The sequence below is a fragment of the Pituophis catenifer genome, unplaced genomic scaffold (assembly GCF_029215685.1).
Source record: "Pituophis catenifer annectens isolate HBS135680 unplaced genomic scaffold, rPitCat1.0.hap2 SCAF_17, whole genome shotgun sequence".
Taxonomy (NCBI): Eukaryota; Metazoa; Chordata; class Lepidosauria; order Squamata; family Colubridae; genus Pituophis; species Pituophis catenifer.
The window spans coordinates 4,576,046-4,597,012 of record NW_027256897.1 but is presented as its reverse complement, the minus strand read 5'-3'; the positions used below and the strand labels follow the sequence as shown (position 1 = coordinate 4,597,012).

Sequence of the window (20,967 nt, the reverse complement as noted above, 5' to 3'; positions counted from 1 at the left end):
TCTTTCTTTCTTTCTTTCTTTTTCCTCTCTCCCTCTCTCCTTTTTCTTTCCTTCCTTCCTTCCTTCCTTCTTTCTTTCTCTTGCTGGCTCTTTCTCCCTCTCTCTTTCCTTCTTTCTTTCTCTCTCTCCTTCCTTTCTCTTTCTCTTTCCTCTCTCCCTCTCTCCTTTTTCTTTCTTTCCTTCTCTCGTTCACTCTTTCTCCCTCTCTCTTTCCTTGCTCTCTCCCTTTCTTTCTTTCTCTCTCTCTCCCCCTATTCTCTCTCTCTCCTCTTTCTTTCTCTCTCCCTCTATTCTCTCTCCTTTCTTTCTTTCTTTCTTTCTTTCTCTCTCCTCTTTCTCTCTCTCCCCCTCCTCTTTCTCTCTCTCTCTCCTTTCTTTCTTTCTCTCTCTCCTCTCTCTCTCTCCCTCTCCCCCATTCTCTCTCTCTCCTTTCTTTCTCTCTCTCTCCTCTTTCTCTCTCTCTCCCCCTCCTATTTCTCTCTCTCTCTCCTTTCTTTCTCTCTCTCTCTCCTCTCTCTCTCCCTCTCCCCATTCTCTCTCTCTCCTTTCCCTCTCTCTCCACTTCCTCTCTCTTCTCTTTCTCTCTCTCCTCTTTCTTTCTTTTTCTTTCTCTCTCTCCCTATTCTCTCTCTCGCGCCTTTCTTTCTCTCCCTCTCCTTTCTTTCTTTTTTTCTTTCTCTCTCTCTCTCCCTATTCTCTCTCCTCTTTCTCTCTCTCTCTCTCTCCCCCTATTCTCTCTCTCCCTCTTCTTTCTTTCTCTCTCTCTCTCCTCTTTCTTTGTCTCTCTCCCCCTCTCTCCCCTATTCTCTTTCTCTCCCTCTCTCTCTCTCGCCTTTCTTCCTTCCTTCCTTTCTCTCTCTCTCTCCTCTTTCTTTGTCTCTCTCCCCCTCTCTCCCCTATTCTCTTTCTCTCCCTCTCTCTCTCTCTCCTCTTTCTTCCTTCCTTCCTTTCTCTCTCTCTCTCCTCTTTCTTTGTCTCTCTCCCCTTCTCTCCCCTATTCTCTTTCTCTCCCTCTCTCTCTCTCTCCTCTTTCTTCCTTCCTTCCTTTCTCTCTCTCTCTCCTCTTTCTTTGTCTCTCCCCCTCTCTCCCCTATTCTCTTTCTCTCCCTCTCTCTCTCTCTCCTCTTTCTTCCTTCCTTCCTTTCTTTCTCTCTCTCTCTCTCGCTCGCTCTGTCTCCCTCTGCGAATTGTTCCGGAGTTGGCGGGGCGCCGGGAGAAGGAGGGGGAAGAGAACCCCCCTCCCCAAAGACCCCCGCCCAGGACTTGGCCCCCGTGCAACGCCCAATGCACACACTACCCGCCAAGTTGCACGCGAAAAAGCAACGGAGGGGAGGGGGCCACGCCTTTGGGGTCGGGGGAGACCCTCCCTCTGCAAAAGAGGAGGGGGGCGCGGGCGGGGGACGCCCCCCCCCACCCCTGCGAGGCCCATGCAAAGCAAAGGCCGGATGGGGAACGGGGTGGAAAGCCGCTCCGCCGGGGCTTATGGGCCGGAGCAGAGGGCGGGCAGGCTGCGCTGCGAGAACGCGTAGGGCTCTGTGGCGCAATGGATAGCGCATTGGACTTCTAGATCAATGGCTGGGACGGAGTCATTCAAAGGTTGTGGGTTCGAGTCCCACCAGAGTCGCATTTTTCTTCCCCCTCCTGGCAGCGTTTAAAAAAAAAAAGAAAGAAAGAAAAAAAAAAAGAGCCGCTTTTGGAAAGAACTTTTTGGGAGGAGGAGAAAAAAAAGAAAAGAAAACTTTTGGAAAAGTTTTCTCCCACGCCTGCGCGCTTTCTCACGGGAGGGGGAAGAGAGAGAGGAGGGAAGTCAAGTCCTTCTGATCACCCCCCACCCCCCCCCCACTTTCTTTGCTTTCTCCCTTTCGCCTCCCCTGAGTTAAACACCCCCCCCCCCCAAAAAAAAAGGACGAGGTGGGTTGCATTACAACTTCTGGTGGCAAGCAGTTCCACTGGCTCAATCAAGCAACCGGAATAGACCTGGAAGGGACCCTGGAGGTCTTCTAGTCCAGCCCCCTGCTCAAGCAGGAGATCCTATACCATTCCAGACAAATGATTGTCCAGTCTCTTCTTGGAAACCTCCAGTGATCCACCACTTCTGGTGGCGGGCTGTTCCGCTGGTTAATTGTCCTCGCTGTTAGGAAGTTTCTCCTGAATTCCAGGTTGCTTCTCTCCTTGATGAGTTTCCATCCGTTGTTTCTTGTCCTGCCTTCTTTGGTGCTTTGGAAAATAAGTTGATACCGCCCCCCCCCCCCCACTTCTTTGGGGCAGCCCCTCAAATACTGGAAGACAGCTATCAAGTGCGCCGCGGTGGCGCAGTGGTTAGAGTGCGGTACTGCAGGCTCCTTCTGCTGCCTGCCGGCTGCCTGCAATTGGGCAGTTCGAATCTCACCAGGCTCAAGGTTGACTCGGCCTTCCGGCCTTCTGAGGTGGGTCAAATGAGGACCCAGATTGTTGGGGGCAAGAGGCTGACTCTGTAAACCGCTTAGAGAGGGCTGTAGAGCACTGCGAAGTGGCATATAAGTGTAAGTGCTATTGCTATCTTCCTTCCTTCTTTTCTACCTCCTCCTGATTTCACCTTTCCTTCCTCCCTCCTCCTGATTTCACCTTTCCTTCCTTCCTTCCTCCTCCTCTGATTTCACCTTTCCTTCCTTCCTCCCTCCTCCTGATTTCACCTTTCCTTCCTTCTTTCCATCCTACCTCCTCCTGATTTCACCTTTCTTCCTACCTCCTCCTCTGATTTCACCTTTCCTTCCTCCCTTCTCCTGATTTCACCTTTCCTTCCTTCCTTCCTCCTGATTTCACCTTTCCTTCCTCCCTCCTCCTGATTTCACCTTTCCTTCCTTCCTCCCTCCTCCTGATTTCACCTTTCCTTCCTTCCTCCCTCCTCTGATTTCACCTTTCCTTCCTTCCTTCCTCCTCCTGATTTCACCTTTCCTTCCTTCCTCCCTCCTCCTGATTTCCTTTCCTTCCTTCCTACCTCCTCCTGATTTCACCTTTCCTTCCTTCCTTCCTCCTCCTGATTTCACCTTTCCTTCCTTCCTCCCTTCTTTCCTACCTCCTCCTCTGATTTCATCTTTCCTTCCTTCCTTTCTCCTGATTTCACCTTTCCTTCTTTCCTTCTCCTGATTTCACCTTTCCTTCCTTCCTTCCTACCTCCTCCTCTGATTTCACCTTTATTTCACCTTTCCTTCCTTCCTTCCTTCCTTCCTCCTCCTGATTTCCTTTCCTTCCTTCCTTTTCACACTTATGACCGTTGCAGCATCCCCACGGTGACGTGACTTTCATTTGGATACCTGACAACTGGTTCATACTTACTGTCTTGTATCCCGAAGTCACACGATCCTCTTTTTGCGACCTTCTGACAAGCCAATTCAATGGGGAAGCCAGATTCCCTTAACAACCGGGTTACTGATTTAACAAGTGCACGGATTCGCTTAACGACGAACGTGGCGAGGACAGTCGTAAAACGGAGCAAAGCTCGCTCAACAGATTCCTCCCTTAGCAACATAAATCATAGGCTCAATTGTGGTCGTAAGGTGAGGACTACCTGTCATTGCTTTTGCTATAAGGAAGGAGAAACTGTTTCAACTGTTTCCGTGTAATTTAGAATTTAGAATTACAGTTGGAAGGGACCTTGGAGGTCTTCTAGTCCATCCCCCATGCTTAGGCAGGAAACCGTACACCACTTCAGACAAATGGTTATTCAACATCTTCTTAAAAGCTTCCAGCGTTGGGAGCATTCACAACTTCTGGAGGCAAGTAGTTCCACTGATTAATTGTTCTAATTATGGCCCTTCTGTTCAAGTATTTTGCATAGTTGTTTTTTTAAAATCTTATCTAAGTTAGGAATATATAATAAGATTCCTCCCTGACTGGAATACCTAAACGTTGTATTCATTCTCCCAGGGGAAAAAAATGTGCTTCCCTCCTCACGCTCACCAAAATATTTATTACAATAAAGTTATCTTTGTCCCACAAAGCCAAAGTTGGTTGCTGAATAAACCCCCAATTGGCCGAGTTCCCCAAAACGTAACAAAATCGTACAAGCAAGGATTACAAGCCACCATGGCTGGCTTCGAACCCGTTTTTTTTTTTTAGCCCGGTGTTTGAATTTAGACGATCTTTTAACGTCTGTAAAAATATATAGAGATATATTTCCCGTGAATATAAACCACGGTTAGCAAGATCATTCGTAACAAAACGGGACGTTGGGCTCACAGTGGTTAGCCCATTATTTATTAAACCGTGGTTTGTCGAACGAAGCACCAATGCTGAACGATTCGCAACAAACAAGCCATGTTGTTGGCTTAGGTACGGTTGTGTGAACCGGGCATGTACAAACCACTGTTTAAAAACACAGAAACCATTTCGCAAACTTTATTTAAAAACCGGAATGAGAAACCATATATGAAGATATTTAAGGAGAAGGTTCGGGACACACAGGGTATTTTAAAGGAACCGGAAACCCCGGAACGTAAGATAAAAATCTACGAAGTATCGCCACCCTATCGAGAATGCGAAGAGAAAATACACCCGTTAAGACGCAGGTGATTAGCTCTGCATATTCGTACCTGCCCTGCGATACAAGGACTTGTGTAATCCAATTTATCACTTCCATCTGCTCTATGGAGGGGATTTCTTGTAAACAACTCAAGGCAGAAATAAGATCATTTTTCTATCCTTTTCTAGGCTGGGCATCAAAATAAATCTTCATTGGGGTTTGAGCGACAAGAAGGGATGAAAATCATTGGAAAAGATTCAGGATCGATGGGTTGGAGGCAGGGATGGTATCCGCTTACCTTCCCTACCGGTTCGCAAATGTGACCGTGCTCGCGCTCGTCCACGCATGCGCGCGGCCTTCCGCGCACGAGCTTTGCTCGCGGGTGTGGCTTGCACGCAGGCGCGCGGCTAAAAAACGTGCCTAAATAGGATAACAATGAGCAGGAATCAGCAACCTGGGGTTCTGGAGCCGCATGTGGCTCTTTCACCCCTCTGCTGCGGCTCCGTCACTCAAAATATGCGTCACAACCGCCAATGTGCAACACCCGCCGGCACGCGATTTATTGAGCTTTTCAACCCCCAGTAGGCCAACCATGGATAAATCCAAGAAAAGAAAAGTTTCTGAAGAAAACAGAACATTTAATTCAACTACATATGCTAAGTTTTGTGGCCGCTCGAGAAATAGTCAGGCACGGGAAGGTTTTTGTGGCTCCCGGTGTTTTCTTTTCTGTGGGAAACGGGTCCAAATGGCTCTTTGAGTGTTTAAGGTTGCAGACCACTGGCATAGAGCTACCCGCAATTTCCGCTACTGGTTCGGGCGAACCAGTCTGAACCGGCTAAATACCACCTCTGGTTGAGGTGAGGCTTTGAAGGGTATCCTACACTCTCCGATCCAAACCCACAAAGGGTGCTTGCGAGAACGAACAACATGCTAAGAAACGTTATCCATTTATGGCTTGTGAAAACTCAGCCATAAAAAAAAAAATTAAAAAATCCAAAACTCTACGTATCTTAGGAGCCGAGATCTAATTTCGACAGCTGTTTTCATCGTTTCAATCTTTTCCCGCAAAGGGTACCATCAATATCTTCTCCATTTATTATTGTCGAGGTTGCAATATTTCTGAGTTTTGTATGAATGTGTTTTTTTTTTTTTTTTGCTTTTTTCATTTTAAACTTTCTTTTAACAGTTTTACAGGCCAAAGAAGAAGTTGGGGACGGGGCCACTGATGAAGACGACAGGATCCCAAACCATCCTAAGCTTGGCCGGAGGGTTTAATTTCCAGAATTTCCTGAAAGCTGGTTGATTCCGTCAGGTGGTCTCCTGTTTCAGCCGTGGAAGCTCAAACCTGAATCCCAGGAGGCGGCAGAATGCCGATTTCACGGCGAAGCGATTCTACCGTTTGCTCCCAACGTTTCTCGTAATAAAAATTCAAGATGCAGGTTGCGTTTTGTCCGCTCTCAACGGCCCACGGGATGAGCTCCGCGGTCAAAAGGTGCCACTTTCTGGGAAGGGGGGGGGAAAGGAAGGAAATAAAAACGGGAAAACGATTTATTTTATTTATTTAAAAAAGAGGGGGTGGGGGAAAGTAGAAAATAGAAAGATTAAAAAGCTGCTGCATTTTGAGACTCAAAAGGTTTTCTTCGCTTCCGGAGATCCGACCTATATAAAGTCGTCTTAACAGGTGGTGCTGCATTTAATCCAATTTAATCCTAGCGATTTAACAGAGCCCTGTATTAAAATTTAGGCATCGGATTTCTCTAGTCTATTTCCCCAGGTTGTTTTTAAGCCTGGATAGTTTAAAGAAACATCACGCAATGATGAAACTCTGTTTAACTGACTTTTCCCACCGATTGTATAGCTGCTACGATCTTACAAAGGAGTTTTTACGCGCTGCTAACAAAGCAGTGCCCGATAAATTCTTATGCTTTTTGTGTGAATCATACAGCTGCAGAAACTCCCAAAGAGAAAAGAAGACACAAAACTTTTTCGTATATTATTAAGGATGCTTTTGGACCAAAAACAAGATCTTTATAAGACTTTTGCAATTCCTGTCTTTTGTGCACCCTTTTAATCTTCTCGGATTTTTTTCTTTTTAAAGATTAAGCCAAAAACGATAATTAGAAGTTAGGGCAGCTGCTGACACCTTGCAAAAGGCAAGGCAATCATTTTCAAGGAGCAAATTAGCAAATCCAATCGATCAAGCAAGGAGAAAAGTTTCACCCAAGCTTCACACCAATGCAATGGGTGTGTGTATGTGTAACAATGAGTATCGGGGCCATGATTTCAATTGGAAGATATGCCAGCCAACAAGCTTGAGTTGATAAAACTCTCGACTGACCTGGTATTTAGGCGTAAAGGACCGAAGAGGGCTCCCAGAATGCACATGGGCAGGCCAGTCTGGACAGCCTCAAACCACTTGACCACCACTTCCCCTAAGAAAGAGCATCAGAGAAGCAAGAAAATCAGAGAGCCATCTCGGAGGAGCCATTAGAGAATTAGAGAAACGTGGCTTGCACCCAGCACAAGAAGAAAAACATCAGAAAGAAACTTTTAAGACTTTGCCTTATCTCTTTTTTAGGGATAAGGAGGAAACAACATGCTTTTGAGATTTGGGTTCTATGGCCTGGATTGCCAGAGGAGAGACGCACAGGAAGTCCTCGCCTTACAACAGTTCGTTTAGTCCACGAGGCAGCAAAACTGGCTGAGGAATTCTGGGAGTTGAGGTTCACAAGTCAGCAAAGCTGGCTGAGGAATTCTGGGATCTGAAGTCCACAAGTCTTAAAGTTGCCAAGGTTAGAGACCCCTGCCTTAGAGGATTTGTCTCTAAGTGGCTGAATTTTTTTGTTTTGTTTTTTGCTTTTATTGGATTTATATACCGCCCTACTCCCGAAGGACTCAGGGCGGTGAACAGCCACAGAATAAAACACATAAATACAAAAATTTAAAACAGAATAAAAACGAATTAAATAATTTGGCTGAGACAAATTTAAAATACCCAATAATTTAAAAACAAATTAAAATTTACATTTAAAAGGGGAAAAAGATTTAGGCCAGGCCAGCTTGATGAAATAAGAAAGTCTTGAGCGCGCGAGGGAAGCTGCGCGGATCCGGGATCCTCCGTATCTCTGGGAGGGAGAAACGAAATTGGGGGAGGGGGGTTTCCAGAGAAAATGCCCACCTAATGGAAAGAGAAAGGGAATGTGTGTAGAAGGGCAAATATCTCAGCCCCCGTTGATCTAAAAATAAGGCATATCGGAATCCCGCAGCCAGGCTGCTGCTACGAGAGAGACCAGGGAGTGATTCATCCTCTCCACCACTTTAAAAATGCAAAGATTTGTTGCTTCACACTCAGCCTGGATTGCTCAAAAGGTGGTTTGGAAAAACAACGTGGCCTTTTTTTTTTCTTTTTTTTTTGCTTTGAAAAATCTCAGTGAATCACAACCTTGGGCAGAGCCCAAAAATAGGCTAAAGGTTGGCTGTGCCCGAATTTCAACACCCTCGGCCCCGCGTTATCTGCGGTCCATCAGCAGTTTTGTTTTTTTTTTTCAAAAGGGAAGGGTGAACAGTTGCTGTGGTTGGAGCAATTATAAAGCTACATCGTTCATACACTCGTTGGGAATTAAGGAGGAAGGTCATTCAATCACCTGTTTGATGGCATGGAGGCTGGATGTTTCCAGAAGGAATGAAGTGGAGGAGTAGGGAGGAGGAAAGGAAAGGAAAAAGGGGAAAGGGGAAAGGGAAGGGAGGAAGGAAGGAGTTGGAAACAAGAGAAAGGAAAGGAAAAAGGAAAGGAAAGGAAAAAAAATGAATGAATAAAGGAAGGAAGGAAGGAAGGAAGAAAGGAAGGAAGGAAGGAAGGAAGGAAGGAAGGAGTTGGAAAGGAAAGAAAAAAGGAAGGAAGGAGTTGGAAAGGAAGGAAGGAGTTGGAAATGAGATGGAGGAAAGGAAAGGAAAAAAGGAATTGAAGGAAGGAAGGAAGGAAGGAGTTGGAAATGAGGCGGAGGAAAGGAAAGGAAAAATGAAGGAAGGAAGGAAGGAAGGAAGGAGTTGGAAAGGAAAGAAAAAAGGAAGGAAGGAGTTGGAAAGGAAGGAAGGAGTTGGAAATGAGATGGAGGAAAGGAAAGGAAAAAAGGAATTGAAGGAAGGAAGGAAGGAAGGAGTTGGAAATGAGGCGGAGGAAAGGAAAGGAAAAATGAAGGAAGGAAGGAAGGAAGGAGTTGGAAATGAGGCGGAGGAAAGGAAAGGAAAGGAAAAAATGAATTGAAGGAAGGAAAGAAGGAGTTGGAAAGGAAAGGAAGAATGAATGAAGGAAGAAAGGAGTTGGAAATAAGATGGAGGAAAGGAAAGGAAAGAATGAATTGAAGGAAGGAAGGAAGGAATTGGAAACAAGAGAAATGAAAGGAAAAAGGAAAGGAAAGGAAAGGAAAAAAAGAATGAATAAAGGAAGGAAGGAGTTCGAAAGGAAAGGAAAAAAGGAAGGAAGGAAGAAAAGAAGGAAGGAAGGAGTTGGAAATGAGATGGAGGAAAGGAAAGGAAAAATGAAGGAAGGAAGGAAGGAAGGAAGGAAGGAAGGAAGGAAGGAAGGAAGAAAGGAGTTGGAAATGAGACGGAGGAAAGGAAAAAATGAATTGAAGGAAGGAAGGAAGGACTTGGAAAGGAAAGGAAAAATGAAGGAAGGAAGGAAGGAAGGAAGGAAGGAAGGAAGGACTTGGAAATAAGACAGAGGAAGGAAAGGAAAGAATGAATTGAAGGAAGGAAGGAAGGAATTGGAAATTCCTGGAAAGGAAGAGAAAAGAAAGGAAAGGAAAGGGAAAAGGGAAAAGGGGAAAGGGAAGAGAAAGAAATGGGAAGATCCAAAGATTTTGATAAGAATTGGGAGAAGTAGAACCTCACACGTGTTTATAGAGGGCAGACAACTAACATTTCCAGAGTAGTGACACAATAAAACCCTTCTCTAGAAAAGCCCTGCCTCCTTCTGCAAATGAAAATCACCACCAGACTGAGAATTTTAATCCAACCCTGAACACCCCCGGTCTCATTTTCCAGTTTTGGCGAACATCGATCTCAAGCAGGAACGTGATCCTTCTCAGCTCCCGCCTCTCGTGCCCCTGCGGCTCAGGCCTCCCCGAACCCCCCCATGATGGCGTGACGACCGCAAGACGTACCCCCTGGCTGGTAAAGACAACTCACCAAGCATGTTGGTAGGCATGCCGAGGAGGGTGTGAAGCAGATCGTGGACTTCCCGGTATCGCTGGATGACGTAGGCCAGATCTTCGTCGTCTATGAACCGGGCTGGCATCCTCGTGTCTGGAGAAACCCTCTGCCCGTCGGGAAATTAAAAAGCAATGAAAAGCAAATGTTAAATTTCCTAGATAGGGAAGGCCCTAGCCAGGGGTGGGGGGGTTCGCAGGGGTTCGGGAGAACCTCTAGCTAAGATTCTGTGCAGTTCGGAGAACCCCCAAATCTCACTTAGGAGTTTCTGGTCAAGATAGATAGATAGATAGATAGATAGATAGAGATAGATAGATAGATAGATAGATAGATAGATAGATAGATAGATAGATAGATGAATGATCGATGGATGGATGGATGGATATTATATATATATATATATATATATATATATATCAATTTTCTTACTTCTTCGTAGGGTTTATGTGTGTTTTTCTTCTAGCCAGGTTTTCCCTACGTAGCCAAGGTTTTTTTGTAGCTCCAGCTCAGTAGAATCTCATCTACTCGGTTCTGGGCTTTTTTCTTTTCTAACACCTAGCAAGCTCTCACTATTTAGGTCTCCCACCTAGCAGTGAGAGCTTGCTAGGTGTTAGAAAAGAAAAAAGCCCAGAACCGAGTAGATGAGATTCTACTGAGCTGGAGCTACAAAAAAACCTTGGCTACGTAGGGAAAACCTGGCTAGAAGAAAAACACACACACACACACACACACACATATATATATATATATAGAGAGAGAGAGAGAGAGAGAAAGAGAGATAGATATAGATAGATAGATAGAGAGAGAGATAGAGAGAGAGAGAGACAGAAAGATAGAGATAGATAGATAGATAGATAGATAGATAGATAGATAGATAGATAGATAGATGATCAATGGATGGATGGATGGATATGATAGATAGATAGAGATAGATAGAGATAGATAGACAGATATAGATAGATAGATAGATAGATAGATAGATAGATAGATAGATAGATGATCGATGGATGGATGGATGGATATGATAGATAGATAGATAGATAGATAGATAGATAGATGATCGATGGATGGATGGATATGATAGATAGATAGAGATAGATAGATAGAAAGATAGATGATCAATGGATGGATGGATATGATAGATAGACAGATAGATAGATAGATAGATAGATAGATATAGATAGATAGATAGATGATCGATGGATGGATGGATATGATAGATAGTTAGAGATAGATAAATAGATAAATAAATAAATAAATAAATAATTTTATTTCTATACCGCCCTTCTCCCGAAGGACTCAGGGCGGTGTACAGCCGATTAAAAGCACAAGACAAACATCAATTAAAATAATTTAAAATTATTAAATAAATCCGGCTCAATTTAAAACCCCAGAAACTTAAAACCCCCAAGTTAAAATTATTATGTTGATAGCCCGGCCTGGCGGAACAACAGGGTCTCTTGAGTGCACAGCGAAATACCCGGAGGTCGGAGATCTTACGCATTTCCGGGGGGCAGTTCATTCCACAGGGCTGGGCTTATTTGTTTTTTTTATAAATACCTTAAATAAAACTACCGATAAATAAAACTAGGTTGTAATTCGAATCTGTGTTAACCTTGGGAGCCTTCGATATTTGGGAAACTTGATTTCAGCACAGTTGAGGGGTTATTCCAGAGAAGCGGGAATTCTTATTCCCCAAAACAGGACTAGAAATAACAGGTAGAAAAACCTTAAAGAGAGATCCAACCTAGAACTAGAACCTAGAACCCCCAGTGATGGGGGTTGCGTGCGTGCGTGCATGCACACACCTATAATTCAATGCCCCCGTGCCCTCCCCTCCCCCGCTTTTGGCACGTAACGGCAAAAAGGTTACCGGTGGGCCTGGTAGGCCCGTTTTTTTCGCCCTCCCCAGGCTCCAGGGGTTTTCTTGGAGCCTGGGGAGGGCAAAAACAGCCTTCCCCACCCTCCTGAGGCCCTCCAGAGGCCGGAAACGGCCCATTTCCTAACTTCCGGTGGGCCTGGACAGCCCAAAAATCAGCTGGCCGGCGCGCTAGAGCAACGCTCGCATGCCCACAGATATGGCTCCACGTGCCACCTGTGGACGGACCCAGAAGAAATTTCCTGACATGGAAAAATTAATCAGTGGAATGGCTGCCTCCATACATTGTGTGTTTTCCATCCCTGGAGCTTTTCAAGAAGAGACTGGACAGCCATTTGCCCGGAATGATACAGATTTCCTGCTTGAGCAGGGGGTTGGATTAGATGACCTCCAAATCTCCTTCCAATTCTGCTATTTTGAATTTTTTTTTTGCTACCAGTGGCTCGTTTCTCAAATGTGGGGTTACAGTGCCATCTAGTGGCTGTCAATGGAAATTTCCCATCAAGGCAATTTGGCAAAATTAACTATCGTTACAAGTGGAAATAATGGTGCATCGCACATGACTCCAACGCATCTTGATTTTAACCGCCATCAGATGAAACCGCAACAGCTGGATTTGGGGTCCCCAGGCTATGGGCCTTCTCGGTGCTGTTTTTGCTGCTGCTGCTGCTGTTCTCGACAACATCGAAACAAGTTTCGCACGAAAGGGATGTGAAGTACGGTATTTATTGTGGGATCCCTGGAGCTCCCTGACCTGGGTTTTTTTTTCCCTGCAGAAGTTTCATTACCCAACTAGGTAACTTCACTAGTGCCAGAAGGTGGAGAGAGAGAAACGCCCTCTCTCTTCTAGCACTGATGATGTTCCCTAGTTTGGGTCATGAGACGTCTGCAAGAAAACCACCAAGCTCAGAGAGCATCAAGGACCCCACATTCTTCCTCCTCCTCCCTTCTAGCACTGATGATGTTCCCTAGCTGGGTCATGAGACGTCTTTAAGAAAACAACCAAGCTCAGAAGGCACCAAAGACCTCCCCCCTATTAGCTTTGCAAACGAAAACAGAAATTCACAATGCATCGTAGGACAAACGCTCTTTGAAAGCTATGTTGTCACAGTACCCACATTATTATCCAAAAAACGAATGTATTCTCGGCCGAAGGTCCCGTCGGGAAGCCCCCGAAGTCCAGCTACATCCAGGGTGGAAAGGCGGATCCGAGGCCGTTCTCTGCAAAGGAAACCAACGGAATTGAAGGCAGCAGCTCAGCTCGTGAAAGTGGACATTGGATACACAAATGGACGGATGAAAGAGCTACATGCGGCTCCAGAGCCGCGAGTTGCTGACCCCTTGGGCACCGCACGTGGCGCTTTCAGCCTCCAAACGCGTCCCGTTTTCGGGTGGCGATTGGTGGCGATGGGCTTTGGTGATTCCCCACGGCCGGGAAGGGCTCTCCGACGGAGAGTTTAAAGGCTGAAAATGTGACGCGCAGAGCTCAAAAACACAAGCCGTTGTCTGCAACCAGGAAGAGGAGGCTGAAGGAGGGGGGCCAGCGGGTGGGAGGGATTACATTCGGAGTATAAGACACGCCCAAATTTTCAACCTTTTTTAGGGGGTGGGAAAGTGTGTCTTATACTCTGAAAAGTACGGTAAATAAACTCAGCTTTCTGCCCCCAAGAGTACCGGTAGACCTCGACCTACGACCACAATTAAAGGTGCATGGAACGCTGTTCCCTTCCCACCAAAGGTGGTCCCTATTTTTCTACTTGCATTTTTTAAGTGCTTTCGAACTGCTAGGTTGGCAGAAGCTGGGACAAGTCACGGGAGCTCACTCCGTTACGCGGCGCTAGGGATTCGAACTGCTGAACTGTCGACCTTTCGATCGATATAAGTTTAACATCTTAGCCACTGAGCCACCGTGTCTATGACTCTGTGTGTGTGTGTGTGTGTGTGTGTGTGTGTGTGTGTCTGTCTCTCTCTCTCCACATATATATATATATATATATATATATATATGTATATATACACCGTTTCCCCGAAAATAAGGCATCCCCTGATAATAAGCCCAATCAGGCTTTTGAGCACATGTGCTAAAATAAGCCCTCTCCGAAAATATTTAAACCTATTTTAGGTTCTATTTAATTGGGCCAAACTATGTTATAATAATAATTTTAATTAGCAATTTTATGATGTTTGTGTATCTATATTTTTCTTGACTGTACACCGCCTTGAGTCCTACAAGAGAAAGGCGGTATAGAAATATAATAAATAAATAAATAAATAAATAAATAAATAAATAAATAAATAAACAAACAAATAAACAAACACAGAGCTGGATATCACTTAAGACTGCAAGAGGAGCCCCATCTTACTCCACGCGCCCCAAAATAATAAGACCTCCCCGAAAATAAGGTTTATTTCGGGGTTCAAAAAAATATAAGACAGGGTCTTATTTTGGGGGAAACGCGGTACATACATACATAGTACTGTAGTGAAAATGTGTTCACTAATTTACACAGGTGGGGTTTTAGATTTATCTCCTCAAAATCATTCATTTGTCCAGGCTGCAGGCTAAAAGAAAGAGGGGAGGGGGTTTCCACTTACAGTAGGACCTGTCTTCCTTCTGGGTCCCTCTTCATCTTTTCCCAGAGATTCTGTAAAGCTATTGGACCCGTTGTCTCTCCAAGGACAGCTATCATATCTGGAAGGAGGAAGGAAGAAAGGAAGAAAAAGGAGAGAGAGTGATACAACACAACCGTAATACCAATAGCACTTAAGACTCATATACCGCTTCATAGTGCTTGTCATGCCCCCGTCAAGAGCCTGAATCTGCAGAGGAAGACAAGTTGGAAATGGAGCCGAGGGAAATTGAGGGGCGGCTTTGTTGGCTTGGGAGGAAAATGGGAAGAAGCTGGCCTAGTCAGGTCAGGGCCTTTCAGGTTTGGGGTGGCTTGTAGGCAGGGAGGAAGGGGGGCAGGATGACCAAGAAAAGCTAAGCAGCGAACATGAGAGACAGAGCTCAGGCGATGAGCAAGAACCATCCCCTCCTGATCCTCGAGCACAGAGAGTGGAGAGAAGGCGAGAACAGCGCAGTAAAATCGGCTGCTCTCGCTTAGCTCTCTTGCTTAGCATTTTGCGATTGTAAACGGATGACTACCTGTACAGAATTTGCAATATAACTAGACCAGGCTGTAAACCATCAGGGAAGAATGTGTGTGTGGAGATCTTCAAAGTTGCTGCAAAAACCACAACCCCCAGCTCACCGTGACGATAGGGGTTGTAGAGAGACATGAAGGCCGATCCGGCGGTCAGCAAGCATTTTTGCAAGAGGCTGGTGGGGATGTGGTTCGGATAGAGGGGGAAATTGTTCGCTTCTTCCAGGGGGCTCAGGAGGGCTGAGAGGGGGCTGGTGTGGCAAATCGTGCGTCCTGTAGGGAAGAGAAAGGGTTAACGTTAGAGAATCAGAAATATGTCAAGACACCAGCTTGCCTTCAGAAGTTATGGGCACTTCATCACTGGAAGCTTTCAAGAAGAGACTGGACTGCCATCTGACAGAAATGGTGTAGGGTCTCCTGCTTGGGCGGGGGGTTGGACTAGATGACCTACAAGGTCCCTTCCAACTTTGTTATTCTGTTGTTGTTGTGTTTTCCTAACTTCCCAAAGCTCTGGATTGAGGTCAAAACACAAACAATGTTTAATACATTCATTTTTTTTTTTTTGTGGGTGACCTATAAATGACATCCTGTATGCAAACAGGGACGCGGTGGCTCAGGGGCTAAGACGCTGAGCTTGTCGATCGAAAGGTCGGTAGTTCAGTGGTTCGAATCCCTTAGTGACGCGTAACGGAGTGAGCTCCCGTGACTTGTCCCAGCTTCTGCCAACCTAGCAGTTCGAAAGCACGTAAAAAAAAATGCAAGTAGAAAAAATAGGGACCACCTTTGGTGGGAAGGGAAGAGCGTTCCGTGCACCTTTGGCGTTGAGTCACGCCGGCCACATGACCACGGAGACGTCTTTGGACAGCGCTGGCTCTTCGGCTTGGAAACGGAGATGAGCACCACCCCCTAGAGTCGGGAACGACTAGCACATATGTGCGAGGGGAACCTTTACCTTTATGCAAACAAGGAAGATCTGTGGACTTCAACTCCCAGGATTCCATGCTGGCTGGGGAATTCTGGGAGTTGAAGTCCACCTAGAAACAGAAACTTCGATCTAGGGTTTTGGGTGAGAACTTAATCGGTGTTTCTCGATGCTGGCCACTTGAAAGAGGTCTGGATAACTCCCAGAAGTCCACGCTGGCTGGGGAATTCTGGGAGTTGACGTCCACCGATCTTAAAGGGGCGACGCTTGACAACGATGTCGACTTTTTGATAAACACTTGTATTTAAAGGAAGGCTTCGCTTTTCACGAATTCTGGGGGGATGATTGACATTGTTACCACACCTCTGTGCGTAGTTACTTCCTTCACAACAGCAAAAAAGGACACCTCCATCTTTTGACCGACCTCTTTCTCTCTTTCAGTCTGTCTCCACCCGAGCTACGTTTCAACATTGCAAAAATGTTGGGATTTAATCGGGGAATTAAACTCCTCCCTGACACAATTAAAGGTTTTTCACTCATCCGGGGATTTGACGAAAGATTGCAACCGGAAAGAATCATTCTTTCCTCACCGCAGAAGCCTCATCGCTGATCACTGACCAAACAGGGCATTGAGCTTTTGGCGAGGACCGGAAAATATCTTTGATGCTTTATTGATTTTTATGGCGATGTCTTTTCGATGATTGCGGTGAGCTGCCCAGAGCCTTTGAGTGTCGTGTGCCGTACAGGTTTCCTGGATTAGAATAGAATAGAGTTGGACGGGACCTTGAAGGTCTTCTAGTCAAGCATTTCTGACAGATGGCAGTCCAGTCTCTTCTTGAAAGCCTCCAGTGATGAAGCTCTCACAACTTCTGAAGGCAAATCATTCTGCTGGTTAAGTGGTATCACTGTCAGGAAATTTCTCCTTAGTTCTAGATTGGATCTCTCCTCGATTAGATTAATAGAGTTGGAAGGGACCTTGTAGGTCATCTAGTCCAACCCCCTACCCAAGCAGGAGACCCTACACCATTTCTGACAGATGGCAGTCCAGACTCTTCTTGAAAGCCTCCAGTGATGAAGCTCTCACAACTTCTGAAGGCAACTTCTGTTCCATGGGTTGATAGCTCTCTCTGTCAGGAAATTCCTCCTTATTTCTAGGTTGAATCTCTCCTTGGTCAGTTTCCATCCATTATTCCTTGTCTGGCCTTCGGGTGCTTTGGAGAATAGCTTGACCCCCTTCCTCCTCTCTGTGGCAGCCCCTCAAATATTGGAAGGCAGCTATCCTGTCTCCCCTGGTCCTTCTCTTCACTAGCCATGCCCAGTTTAGTTTCCATCGTTTCTTGCAGGGTGGATAAAAATCAATGATTTTTTTAATAAAATCAAAAAAAACAGATTTTTTTAATTTAAATTGGATTTTTTTTTATTTAAATTGGATTTTTTTTATTTAAATCGGATTTTTTTGATTTTTATCGAATTTATTTTAATAAAAAACTTTTGGGGTAAAAATCTATCGTAAGATAGTTTTCTATTTAAGATACATAAATAATTTAGTTTATTCAGCATGAAACGGAGCTTAGTTATGTAGCAGGAGGCTGTATATTCTGCAACACTGGGACTATCGGTGAGTCAACAGTGGGTCAAAGGAGTAGCAGAGATGACAGTTGCTCTTTAAAAATTGTGATTTAAATCGAGTTGATTTAAATCAAGCCTTTTTACTAGTGATTTAAATCATGATTTAAATTGTGATTTAAATCAACTCGATTTAAATCAAATCCACCCTGGTTTCTTGTCTTGCCTTCTGGTGCTTTGGAAAATAAATCAACCCCCCCCCCCTTTTCTTTGTGGCATCCCTCAAATGCTAGAAGACTGCTATCACGTCATTAAAATCAAACTGAATTAAAACGCAGCACTGCTAATGTTAGCGTATCGGTAAGAGAGCGTGTAAAATATCGTGACGACTGCATGATCCGTTCCAGAGGTGGGTTTCAGCAGGTTCTGACCAGTTCTGGAGAACCGGTAGCGGAAATTTCGAGTAGTTCGGAGAACCAGTAGTAAAAATTCTGACTGGCCCCGCCCCCGTGTATTCTCTGCCTCCCGAGTCCCAGCTGATCAGGAGGAAATGGGGATTTTGCAGTATCCTTCCCCTGGATTGGAAAGGGAATGGGGATTTTGCAGTAACCTTCCCCTGGATTGGGGAGGGAATGGAGATTTTACAGTATCCTTCCCCTGCCACACCCAAGCCACGCCCACCAAGCCACACCCACAGAACCGTAAAAAAAATTGAAACCCACCACTGACCCGTTCCTCTACAACGGAAGAGCATGACAAGTTGCCCGACTGCAAGGTGAGGGCATATAAATGTGATATTTTTTTTAGATCAGAAAGTGAGGAGTTTGGGGAACGAGATCTGGAGCAAGACTTGCCTGCAAGCCAACTGGACTCTGGACCCACGTTCCCTATCCAAGGCAGGAATCTCAGAGCACCTCTGGACAGCAGCCTGTGCATGGTTGGGATTTTCCTCTGCGAGGCAAAATTGTGCAAAAGGAGGGTTTTTTTAAAAAAAGAAAATAATGCATTTTTTTCAGAGCAGGGAAAGGTAGTCCAGAGGGCTATTAAAGGCATTGCCAAGCGAAGGATGGGGAATGAGCCGTTTCCAGGTTTGGATGCGGTGCTGCAGCGCCACCATCTGGCCAAAAGTGGCAGTCAGAACAAAAGAGAAAGTGGAGGAGAGCGCCCTCTAGTGGCCACTCAAAACAAGCCTCTGACTCCAAAGGAATCCGTAGTGTAGGCAAAGCAGGGAAGGAAGAGGGGGTTTTTTTGCTGGGATTTAAAGAACGAATCTTGCGAAATTGCTGCAGATTTTGCGGGATGGCGAAGCGGAGCAATTCTCCCCGTTTTTGCAAGGCAAGAGGGAGAAAGGAGAGGGGGGGACAGTACACGCATATAGGACCTCAGACACCCCCCCCCACTCCCAACTGTTGCATTCTGCTATGAAGGCCAACGTCCACCCTTCCCATCCAGCAGAAAAAGAATCAGTAGAGCAAAGCGGATTCGCTTTGTCACCTGAAAGTAACCAGAATTTAAATTATTCCATGTAATTAACCAGAAAGTAACCAGAACTTAAATTATTCCATGTAATTAACCAGAAAGTAACCAGAACTTAAATATTCCATATAATGAACCAGAAAGTAACCAGAACTTAAATTATTCCATATAATGAACCAGAAAGTAACCAGAACTTAAATTATTCGATATAATGAACCAGAAAGTAACCAGAACTTAAATATTTCATATAATGAACCAGAAAGTAACCAGAACTTAAATGATTCCATATAATGAACCAGAAAGTAACCAGAACTTAAATATTCCATATAATGAACCAGAAAGTAACCAGAACTTAAATTATTCCATATAATGAACCAGAAAGTAACCAGAACTTAAATTATTCCATATAATGAACCAGAAAGTAACCAGAACTTAAATGACTCCATGTAATTAACCAGAAAGTAACCAGAACTTAAATGACTCCATGTAATTAACCAGAAAGTACCCAGAACTTAAATGACTCCATGTAATTAACCAGAAAGTACCCAGAACTCAAATTAGTCCATACATGAACACACAGCAGCGATCTTAAAAAGGTAATAAAACCTACGAAAAAGAAAGAAAAACAAATATTGTACCTTTATAGGGAGGATACATGAGATGAGGGTGTGGCTAACTGATGAGGCCTTATAAGGCCGAAATAGATCTATCTTAGTCTCCCAATGGGCAGCAAAGGGTCTGCTGGCTGCCAGAAAGAGAAAAAAAAAGCCCAGAAACCAGTGAATTGTGATTGCACTGAACTAGGGCTGCAGAACATCTTGGTTTACGTAGGTAGAACCTGGCTAAAGAGAAAGACATACACACACACACACACACACACATATAAAATACAGCAACATATATTACATTTTACTGCAATTAAGACCTGAGTGGCGTAGGAGGCTAATGCCTCCTATTAAGGCAGCATTTAACATCCAGCTGCCTGCAATTTTTTTTTTTAAATTTGGTTTATATGCCGCCCTTCTCCGGAGACTCAGTTTACAATGCGTTAAGCAATAGCCTTCATCCTTTTGTATATTTATACAAAGTCAGCTTATTGCCCCCACAAACTGGGTCCTCATTTTACCCACCTTAGAAAGGATGGAAGGCTGAGTCAACCTTGAGCCTGGTAAGATTCGAACCTGCAGAAATTGCAGGCAGATGGTCTTAATAACAGGGTGCATTAAACCACTGTACTACCAAGGCTCAATTACTGCGAGTTCAATTCTCACCAGGCTCAAGGCCGATTCAGCCTTCCATCCTTTCTAAGGTAGGTAAATTGAGGACCGAGTTTGTGGGGGCAATAAGCTGACTTTGTATAAATATACAAAAGTAGGAAGGCTATTGCTTAACGCCTTGTAAGCTGCCCTGAGTCTCCGGAGAAGGGCGGCATATAAATCAAAATAAAATAAAATAATAAAATAAAATAAAATAAAATAAAATAAAATAAAATAAAATAAAATAAAATAAAAAAATAATAAAATAAAATAAATAAAATAAAAAATAATAAAATAAAATAAAATAATAAAATAAAATAAAATAAAAAATAAAAAAAATAATAAAATAAAATAAATAAATAAAATAAAAAAATAAAATAAAATAAAATAAAATATAAAATAAAATAAAAAATAAAATAAAATAAAAATAAAATAAAATAAAATAAAATAATAAAATAAAAAAATAAAATAAAATAAAATAAAATAAATAAATAAATAAATAAATAAAATAAGACAGCTATACTCCTCCTTTGGTGGAGGGAAGGGCTGGCACCAGCTCCCCCCCCCCCCACACCGTTGCGTTCCAAAGCCCATCCTCCGCAGCCTGCGAAGGGGAGGGAAGGGAACCCCGAGGGAAGACGCAATCCCACCCATCCCCTTTTTTTTGGTCTTTTTGCCCAAGCCACTGACCTCCAGACGCTTTTACGCACCGATTCTCCCCAACGCTGAGTATTCCGGATCTAGGGACCTGTGTGTATATTGTGTTGTGTTGTGTTGTGTTGTGTGTGTGTGTGTGTGTGTGTGCCTTGCCTGTTGCCCTGTTGCAAAGACCCCCCCCCCCCAACTCCGATCTTCCAAGCAGCCCCCTCCCCTCCCCTCCCCTCCGCTTTGGCACGGCTCCCGGGCTTTGCGCGCAGTAACCAACCCGCTTTGCGTTTTTGCGCTTTTGCGCTTGGCTCGGCTTGGAGACCCAGCTGGCCGGGCTCGTGTTCCGGGCGGGCCTCTATTTC

General features: G+C 44.5%; 1 protein-coding gene and 1 non-coding gene across 4 annotated transcripts; one reads left to right on the top strand and one right to left on the bottom strand.

Moving 5' to 3' along the window:
- Nucleotides 1-1,529: 1,529 nt before the first annotated feature.
- Nucleotides 1,530-1,624, top strand: TRNAR-UCU (transfer RNA arginine (anticodon UCU)). Its single transcript has 2 exons — nucleotides 1,530-1,566; nucleotides 1,589-1,624. It is a non-coding gene; the product is annotated as a tRNA-Arg (tRNA).
- Nucleotides 1,625-4,361: 2,737 nt separating this feature from the next.
- COQ4 (coenzyme Q4) lies at nucleotides 4,362-20,943 on the bottom strand. Of its 3 annotated transcripts, XM_070955919.1 has the most exons (9): nucleotides 20,648-20,769; nucleotides 19,340-19,446; nucleotides 18,080-18,176; nucleotides 14,846-15,010; nucleotides 14,187-14,283; nucleotides 12,710-12,812; nucleotides 9,692-9,821; nucleotides 6,840-6,933; nucleotides 4,362-6,003 (listed from the first exon to the last, which is right to left on the bottom strand). In XM_070955919.1, exons 3-9 carry the CDS (start codon nucleotides 18,159-18,161, stop codon nucleotides 5,841-5,843), a joined length of 834 nt encoding a protein of 277 aa, XP_070812020.1. In that variant the 5' UTR covers nucleotides 18,162-18,176; nucleotides 19,340-19,446; nucleotides 20,648-20,769; the 3' UTR covers nucleotides 4,362-5,840. The 3 variants fall into 3 exon arrangements, with proteins under 3 accessions (XP_070812020.1, XP_070812022.1, XP_070812021.1); XM_070955921.1 differs by lacking the exons at nucleotides 19,340-19,446; nucleotides 20,648-20,769 and adding an exon at nucleotides 20,883-20,943; XM_070955920.1 differs by lacking the exon at nucleotides 19,340-19,446.
- Nucleotides 20,944-20,967: the final 24 nt, after the last annotated feature.

Excerpts from the sequence above, each read along its gene's own strand:
- COQ4 (XM_070955921.1), bottom strand. The coding sequence starts at position 18,161 with ATGCACAGGCTGCTGTCCAGAGGTGCTCTGAGATTCCTGCCTTGGATA. Across the intron at positions 14,284-14,845 it reads CTACAACCCCTATCGTCACG|ATATGATAGCTGTCCTTGGA; the intron begins GTGAGCTGGGGG and ends TCCTCCTTCCAG. Across the intron at positions 6,934-9,691 it reads CATGCCTACCAACATGCTTG|GGGAAGTGGTGGTCAAGTGG; the intron begins GTGAGTTGTCTT and ends GCTCTTTCTTAG.